The sequence below is a fragment of the Hypomesus transpacificus genome, chromosome 1 (assembly GCF_021917145.1).
Source record: "Hypomesus transpacificus isolate Combined female chromosome 1, fHypTra1, whole genome shotgun sequence".
NCBI lineage: Eukaryota > Metazoa > Chordata > Actinopteri > Osmeriformes > Osmeridae > Hypomesus > Hypomesus transpacificus.
In genome coordinates, this window is record NC_061060.1 from 64249 (window position 1) to 73860 (window position 9612).

A 9612-nucleotide genomic window follows, 5' to 3' on the forward strand; every position below is an offset into this window, starting at 1 on the left:
CCACCTACGGTCTTCTTCAGACAACCGCCTGGTGGTCCCACCTCTCAAGACCGCCCGGTCCCAGCACAAGCTCTTCTCCTGCCTGGCACCCCAGTGGTGGAATCAACTCCCCACCTCCATCAGAGACACGGACTGTCTCTCCACCTTCAAGAGAAGGCTCAAGACGCACTTGTTCCGGGAGTACAATGGTACTTAGGAATGGTTTGCTGAACCCAACGCTAGTTTCCTCAAGGATCACAATGACTCTTGCTTAGACTGTTGCTCTTGTTGGTTAGTGGTAGCTGATTTAAACTGTTGTATTCTATTTTAGTTAATCCTATTTTTATTGCTTTCCTACAGGTACACCTGCACTTAGAGATTAATGTGGTGTAATTTTAACTTGTTTAACTACATGCTCTTATGGTTTCTTCCCTTTAGCACTATTTTTTGGTTGTTCACAATATGTACTTCTTGTTTTTGACTACCCCCAATGCTGTGGGGCTATCTTGTTGTTATTATCAGTGACCTATGCACTTTGTAAAGCTCTCTCTTGGAAGTCGCTTTGGATAAAAGCGTCTGCTAAAGGAATAAATGTAAATGTAGTTTTGCTTCAGTCACCTAGATGGTGCTGGTTGATTCCTCTAAACACACAAATTGCATATATTTTGATGTTTTGTTTTCATTTGATGTCCGTTTGCTACTGAGGAGAAATGACAAGCAGTTTTGCTCATTTGGGATAATAGAGTGATATTGTGCTGTATGGTCTAAATGAAGGCCATGAGTCCAACAGCATCAGGGGGGTCAGGTGGCAGAGCGGTTAGGGAATCTGGCAAGTAATCTAAAGGTTGCCAGTTCGATTCCCAGGCTATGCCAAATGACGTTGTGTCCTTGGGCAAGGCACTTCACCCTACTTGCCTCGGGGGAATGTCTCTGTACTTACTGTAAGTCGCTCTGGATAAGAGCGTCTGCTAAGTGACTAAATGTAAATAAGAGTGTCTGCTAAATGACTACATTTACATTTATCAGGGAGTGTAGAAGTGTATTAGTCTTCAACCAAGCCTGAAGACGGGATGACAGTCGTCCAACAACAAGCACAGGGGTGGATCAGGGTTAGGTTTAGAGAGCCTTTAGCTCGGCCAACTAACCATGACGCCATTAATGTTCTGTTCTGCAGGCTGTTCATCACTCTATCCAGCATGTAGAGGAGCTGACCTATGTGCAGTCAGTGCAGTAACTAGTCACCCTGCATGCAACGGCATGGGCCCACACTCACCTCATACTCCTTTCCCTCTCTTTCATTCTCTCTGTACACCTTTTCTCTGTCTCTCTACCAGGATCTAAATACTCCACCCCCCGCTGCCTCCTTCAGAGTCTGTACTTCATCAGCAGCTCAGACTGCCACATGTGCTTCCGCTCTGGGAAGTGCTCCGGGATGCGTATCCTGTGGAAGTCCTGGATGCACTTCTCCATTTCCTGCTCGCGCGTCAGCTTGTCCTTCCCTCTCCTCTTGGCAGGCTCCCGCTGGCGGAGACCCATGGTGCGCACACGGAGTAAGTCCGTCTGGCGCCGCATGAGCTCCACCTGCGAGGCCACGTGGGCAGGGCCTGTCCGGTCCAGCGTGTGGGTCGGGCCTGTCCGGTCCAGTATGTGGGCGGGGCCTGTCCGGTCCAGCGTGTGGGTGGGGCCTGTCCGGTCCAGCGTGTAGGCGGGGCCTGTCCGGTCCAGCATGTGGGCGGGGCCTGTCCGGTCCAGCATGTGGGCGGGGCCTGTCCGTTCCAGCATGTGAGCACTGACTGGGGGCCGGTAGATCACCGTCCCCTGAGGAGAGCTGGCCTCTGATTGGGTCTCAGAGCAGGAAGTAGACAGCTCGTTAACAGAAGTGCCGCTCTCTCGCTCACGGCCCCGGCTGCAGCTGTCGCAGTGTGAGGACGACCATCTGGCAGGCCCGCCTGACACACACACATACATATGCACATACATCATACACATACACGCAAGAAGGAGCCAGGAAAGGAGGAAAAGAAGGGAAGAAAAGAAGGAAGGGAGGCAGGAGGGGGTAGGGAGGAATAAACGGGAGGGAGGGATGAAAAATATTTAGTTCCTTTTTCAATGTTTAGTATTTGTCTGTTGCAGGCAACAATAGCTGACTAAACACTGACCCAACATAAAATCAAGCAATTAAAATATGATCAGCAAACATCCTCAAACATCACTCAATCAGCAACCCTTCCCCAGAGGTGGAAGCAGATTCAGCCCTACTACACCTGTGGACACTAAATGAATGTGTTGTGTGCAGGCGGCACAGAGCCAAAATGGGAGCAGAAGATGGCTGACCTACCAGCCAGACCTGCCTGGATTTTCAAATGTGGGTGTTGATAATTTCGGCCCTATTGAAATTAAGAGAGGACACACATTATAAAAAAAATACAGCATGTTATTCACATGCATGACCAGTAGGGCTGTGCATATTGAAGTAGCCAACTCCCTCGACACCAACTCGTGTATCAATGCCCTGAGGCGTTTCATTAGTAGACAAGGGCAAGTGAAATGTATCAGATCCGACAATGGAACCAATTTTGTTGGGGCTGAGAGAGAGCTAAGGGAAGCCCTCTCATTTCTAAATCAGAACCAAACACATGGAGCAATACTGCAAAACGGCGTACAGTGGAGTTTTAACCCCCCTCGAGCATTCCACCATGGAGGGGTGTGGGCTTATTCGTTCCGTAAGACAGGCGCTCCATTCTGTTCTGAGACAGCAGATTCTGGATGAAGAGGGACTGCAAACCATCTTATGTGAAGTCGAGGCCATTCTGAACAGCCGCCTAATCACTACCGTCTCTAGTGACCCACAGGACCGAGAGACCCTTACCCCAAACCATATTCTGTTGCTGAAATCCAAACCTACACAACTACCCCCTGGACTTTTTGACAAGAACGACATGTATGTAAGACGCCATTGGACACGGCAACCAAACAACATTTTATGAATAGATTCGGCTCCTACAACACCAGACTCAGGGAGCGGGAGAGGGATGGCGGAAGGAGAGAGGGGGAGAGAGAGGGATAGAGGGAGGAAAGAGGGGAAAAGAGAGGGGTGGAGGGAGGAAAGAGGGGGAAAGAGAGGGGTGGAGAAAGGAAAGAGGGGGAGAGAGAGGGGTGGAGGGAGGAAAGAGGGGGAGAGAAAGGGGTGGAGGGAGAGATTGAGGCAAAGTGGAAGGCTCTGCGTCTCAAGAGAAGCCCGGCCTAAACCCAGTAATAGCATCATAAAAGTTTCAAGACATAAGAGGAAAATTAGTGGTAATGTACTGACGGTAGCAGAATGTTCCATCTTATTCACACAACAACTCAACTAGCAACAGCCAAGCTCAAACATGGAAAATAAATGAGCTTCTGAAACGAGCTTCTGAAATGCCAGACAAATGATTTATGAGTCAGACATTGTGTTTCCATGTGCTGTTTGGCTTGAACCAAGGTTGCTATGTATAGCTTGGTGCTGTGATAGCAATACTTGACCCTGAATGTGTTTGAGTACTCAGCAGAGGGTGTCTAGTGGCCAGGCTGAGACTGGAGGTTTCTTGGCTAATAGATGATACCTGGCTGGTACAGAGAAGACCCGAGTTCAATCCCCTCCATGGACTCATTCTAGTCACTGCTGTATTGAGTGTGTAGGGACCACAGCATCTCTTCAGGAAGGTACTGGTTGTGTTAGTTGGAGCCTCATGTTTATCATAGTCCCTGAGAGGATGTCTGGGGATCTCACAGCAGAACATCTCTCTACTGATGCTTTGGGAGCTCATCAATATTACAGCAAGACAGAGACGGAGGGAGAAGAGGGAGTAGAGGTAGAGGGAGGGACAGGGAGGGAGAGAGATAGATAGACAGATACAAATGCAAAGCTCAATATTTTCCAGAAAGAATAAGAGTCATAAAGTGAGAGAAAAGGAGGAAGATGGAGGGAGGGAGAAAGATGGAGAGAGGGAGGAAAAAGGAGATGGAGAAAGAGGGGGGGAGGAGGGAGGGAGAAGGGGTAAGAAAATGGTAGAGGGAGAGAGAAAGAGAGGAAGGGTGGGGGGGCAGATAGAAAGAGGGGGGGGGATTTTCCACTCTACATAGACACAGATTGAGGGTGTTTGACTATGACACATGCTAGCATGCAAATATCAGCATGTCTGAAGTTGGGGACATGTCCACTACTCGCCTGTGTGGCTGAACTCATCACACACGGCTCCTACATGGTGTCATCACACACGGCTCCTACATGGTCTCATTACACACGGCTCCTACATGGTCTCATCACACACGGCTCCTACATGAAGTCATTACACACGGCTCCTACATGGAGTCATTACACACGACTCCTACATGGTGTCATCACACACGGCTCCTACAGGGAGTCATTACACACGGCTCCTACATGGTGTCATTACACACGGCTCCTATAGGGAGTCATTACACACGGCTCCTGCATGGTGTCATTACACACGGCTCCTACATGGAGTCATTACACACGGCTTCTACATGGTGTCTTACATTTAGTCATTTAGCAGACGCTCTTATACAGAGCGACTTACAGTAAGTACAGGGACATTCCCCCTGAGGAAAGTAGGGTGAAGTGCCTTGCCCAAGGACACAACGTCATTTGGCACGGCCGGGTATCGAACCGGCAAACTTCTGATTAATAGCCTGATTCCCTAACCGCTCAGACATCTGACCCTAATTACACACGGCTCCTACATGGTCTCATTACACACGGCTCCTACATGGTCTCTGTGTTCAAGATGTAACTACACTACACCACAGTGTGTGCGCTACACTACACAGATCTATCTACTAACGCAAGGAATCTCTGTGTTCAATCTAGTCTACTACTGTATGTACTCCAATGATCAAAACATCCCTTTCTCGTCCTCCTTTGCCCCCCCTGTCTCCTCCTCCTGTCTACTCCTCCTGTCTACTCCTCCTGTCTCTTCATCCTGTCTCCCCCTCCTCTGTCCCCCCGTCTCCTCCTCCTGTTTCCTTCTCCTCAGACTGTTCCAGATGCTTCCTCCTAGTAGCACTCTACAGTGCTGTTGTTTATCTGCTTTTTAACTCTGAAATGAGGCCAGAGTGTCCTTGCAAGTGTAGGAGAGGGGAACTGCTCAACACTCTAGGGCTCAGCTGTCCTCACAGACAGACAGACTGACAGAGAGAGGAGAGAGGCAGGGGCAAAGCTAGAGAGAGGGGAAGAGGGAGAGAGAAGGCGGAGATAGGGGAGATGGTTGGAGAGGGATAGAGTGAGATGATATTAGGGTTGGGTTAGAACCTGGTCTGTTAGGGTTAGCTCAGTGCAACATTCACCTTTTTCAGTAGGAATAACAATCTCTCCATCCTGCTCCATCCATTACTCTCTCTCTCTGTCCACTCCTCTCTTTCTCTACCCCATATCCCTCTTTCAGAAGAGACAGGGTCAGGGTTACACCATGCAACAGGATTCTTAGCCTCTGTTGTCATGGCTTCCTGGTTGCTCTGGTCTGATCGATGATGCAAATAATCTCAGTTTCACAGTAAACCCAGCTGATAAGGAGGGGCATCACAAGTGGGGGTCAGGTGGAAGTCAACACAGAGGTGCAGACATGACAGTTTACAGCATCTGCAGCTGCTAATTGGTGTAGATGAGATTCTTTCACTCCTCTATCTCCATTCCCCCTCTTGATCTCCCCTCTCTCTAATTGGTGAAGATGAGATTCAGGGTCGATGGATTTTTGCCTAGCTGACTTTACAATTTGCTTCACTGTGACACGAAAAGGGAACATCGACCTCCACTCCCCCTCTCTCCTTCTGTCTCTCTCTACCTCCACTTTCCTTCTCTCCTTCTGTCTCTGTCTACCTACCTCCACTCCCCCTCTCTCTTTCTGTCTCTCTCGACCTCCACTCCCTCTCTCTCCTTCTGTCTCTCTCTACCTCCAGCCCCCCTCTCTCCTTCTGTCTCTCTCTAACTCCACTCCCCCTCCTTCTGTCTCTCTCTACCTCCACTCCCCCTCTCTTTCAGTCTCTCTCTACCTCCACTACTCCCCTGTCTGTCTGCTCCCGCTCTCTTTCCATTCCACCTCTTTTTTTACCTTTACTCCCCCCTCTCTTTACCTCCACTCCCCCCCTCTCTCTCCTCCTCCCATATCCCAACATCCATCCAACCATGTATTGGAGGAGGCTAGGGTTCAGGTTCAGTTTTCATTATAGTCCAGCAGTTTATCACCTTCTCTCTTTACCTCTCCATCTACTTCTGCTTCCTATGCTGTAACGTATCTCCTTCCTCTTCTCTCTTCTGTCTCTCTTCCGTCCTTTTCTCCCTTTCCTGCTTTCCTGGCCTCTCCATCTTCCTCTCGATGCCTTCTTGACACATTATTCCAACTCCATCAGGGTCACAAATCACTCTCTTGACAGTAATCCTGGAATTCTCTTCTGACCTCTGTTCAGGATGCCCTGGGAAGCGTAGTTTTCACAGTCTCAATGCCCTCTGGGAGTTGTAGTCCCACAGACTTACATTTAGTTATTTTTTTAGCAGACGCTCTTATCCAGAGCGACTTAGAGATGCTGTAAAGCAAATTCCATGATTTGCTTCTCAGTACATTATATACGTGTGAAATTAGTTCCTGAAAGCATGTGCAAAGCGCAAAAACGTCTTTCAGCTCAGGTTTTGTATAGGCGGGGCAACAACCCGACCAATGTACGTCACAGCGACCTATCTACATTACAGCGACCTATCTACGTCAGATCATAGACGGTTGGATTCTGTTACTCAGCTGGTACGATGCAAAGACAAAGTAATTAACATATAAAACACTCAGAGACTGCAGGTAGGTCTGTTCTGATATCTGCAATTGATTTAGCTAGTGTTGCTGTTGTTGCTAAATTCAATAAATTCGAGGGGGCGGGGCTTCAGCTCCTTCAGGCAACACACCCCCCCAGTCTCAAGCAGACTGCTGATTTTCTCACAATTTCAAAGCCTAATTTAACTTACTTGTGTGTTTTTTCATTCAAATTTGGATTCTTCTGGTGTGATGAACTTTAAACTCATTTTCAATTCTACTTTACAACATCTTTAAGGATATCTGGGAGTTACAGACTACACAGATACAAGCAGGTACTCCATCATGATGCAGCCTCCATTCACACTCACACCTCAGGGAGAGTGTGGATCCACATAGTTATAGTACAGAGCCAGTCAAACTCACTGAATCTGTCCACTGGTTCATAGTTCCCAGTTTACTGGGCCGCTCTCTGCAGCACACCCACAATCAGCTTACAGTTTTAGGTTGTTTGAATGGTAAATGTAGAAGTCAGCTGTAATCCGTCTCTGAGATCAGTCTTCACTTCCCTCTTTATGTTTTCTTTCCCCTCTTCTCTTCCACTTATCATTCCCTGTCTCCCTCCCTCTCACTCCCTCCTGCCTCCCTCTCACTCCCCCCCGCCTCCCTCTCACTCCCTCCTGTCTGTCTTCTGTTCTCTAGAGATCCTTTATCTCTAATTCTATCTTTATCACTCACTCTTTCTGTCTAAAGCATGTGTTCTCATTCTGTCTCTTATCTTGCTAACATTTGTTCTGTTTCCTCTCCCTCTGTACTTCTACAGACATCTATATATCTCTATCTGCCACTCGGTCTTACTCTCTCTCTCTCTTTCTCTCTCTCATCTCTCTATTCCTTCCCTCCCTTTCCAGCTCTCTGTCTCCTCTGTCCTCCCCCCATCTGCCAAGGGCTGGTGTCAAGTAAAGGGACCAGAACACCCGGCTTGCCTCAGTTTGGAGATCCATTTGGAGGAATAAACACAATGCTCTCTAATTGGCCATATGCTGCACCTACACCCCACTCCAAATAAGGAGTTCTCCTGCCTGGCACCCAAGTGGTGGAATCAACTCCCCACCTCCATCAGAGACACGGACTGTCTCTCCACCTTCAAGAGAAGGCTCAAGACACACTTGTTCCGGGAGTACAATGGTACTTAGGAATGGTTTGCTGAACCCAACGCTAGTTTCCTCAAGGTTCACAATGACTCTTGCTTAGACTGTTGCTCTTGTTGGTTAGTGGTAGCTGATTTAAACTGTTGTATTCTTTTTCTAGTTAATCCTATTTTTATTGCTTTCCTACAGGTACACCTGCACTTAGATTAATGTTGTGTAATTTTTAACTTGTTTAACTACATGCTCTTATGGTTTCTTCCCTTTAGCACTATTTTTTGGTTGTTCACAATATGTACTTCTTGTTTTTGACTACCCGCAATGCTGTGGGGCTATCTTGTTGTTGTTATTATCAGTGACCTATGCACTTTGTGAAGCTCTCTCTTGGAAGTCGCTTTGGATAAAAGCGTCTGCTAAATGAATAAATGTAAATGTAAGAAATCAAACCAAAGTGAATAACTTGTGTCTCTGGTGGGCTTGTGTTGTGTCATATTTTTTAGCATCAGCCCTGCTGGTTTACATGGAGGGTTCAATATGGTATGTGGAGACCTGCATGGCTTGTGCTGCTGTATATTATTCATGTACCCACGCCCTTGGGCTGACAGGCTGCATGTCGTCACAGATAGTTTGGCTGATGAGTGAGTAGCAGCACAGTGGCCTGGCAGTGCTAGCACAAGGTAGGCAGCCGAAGAGCTGACCTGAAAGGTATATGCGGAGTGAAAGCAGGACTCCATACAACTGCATTTTCATGGGCAGTTCACGTGCAAATGCCCTGCGCAGCGATTATGTAGCATTCTTAAAATTGCTCTGCAGAATTTTCCCTCGAGCACAACGTCATCCTCCTCATTAAAAGACTACGGTCTGAAGGTTTGATGTGAGAGTGAACATAAGTTTCACTTACGGTAGAAGACATACTGCGTACAGTTGGACCAGACCTTTTCGTCTGTGTAATGACTGAGAGAGGACGACGTCAGAGAGGAGCAGCAGGCAACGAAGTGGAAACCGTTTTCTGAGAGCATGTCAAACGCTCTTTCCATGTGCCGGAATCTGAGGTAGGACCGAGAGGAATATCGGTCCGGTGGCCTGTCCACGTCATGGCCCTGATTCAGCGTGTCTCCAAACACTTCTTTAGCCAAACCAACCCTGCCGCTAATAAAGATTCTTGGAACTTTCTTGACTTCGAAATCAGTCTGAATTTCTCTACCCGTGTTACAATGTCCTTTGAACCTGACTGTTATATAGCCGTACCTATGGTCCAGGGCATACGGAGAAAATATCTGGTCACTGTTGTCATCGAAATCACTGTAATCATCAGGAAAATGTTTAGATTCATCGGAGGTCAAAAGTTTGACCAAATCGGGCAGCTGAAAGTATTCCGCCTCTCTTCTCAGCCGTCCTCTCTCAGGGAAGTGATCGGGAAGAACGACTTGTTTATCTCGAAGGTAATCCAAAACATATCGAAACAGAAAACCATCTCTGTCGATGAAGTATCGTCCTTTAAGGTCCCTTGCAATGTCATTCGATGAACCTTTCTTGTTAGAGAACAATTGTCCGAGTAAAGAATTCGGGATGCTTGTTAAAGTACCAAAGCGAGTATAGTACACCTGTCCTCCCACATTCAGTTCAACAACGTCAGACTGGAGCGAACCCTGCTCTTTAGCCGGCTGGGTTCGGCCATTCTCGCTCAGTGCCATTCTTAG

At 47.7% G+C, this 9612-nt stretch overlaps 1 protein-coding gene across 1 annotated transcript; it reads right to left on the reverse strand.

Moving 5' to 3' along the window:
- Positions 1-954: 954 nt before the first annotated feature.
- LOC124482152 (BTB/POZ domain-containing protein KCTD16-like) lies at positions 955-9612 on the reverse strand. The gene is made up of 2 exons (XM_047042583.1): positions 8814-9612; positions 955-1928 (listed from the first exon to the last, which is right to left on the reverse strand). The coding sequence occupies exons 1-2, from the start codon at positions 9604-9606 to the stop codon at positions 1345-1347; spliced, it is 1377 nt and encodes a 458-aa protein (XP_046898539.1). The 5' UTR covers positions 9607-9612; the 3' UTR covers positions 955-1344.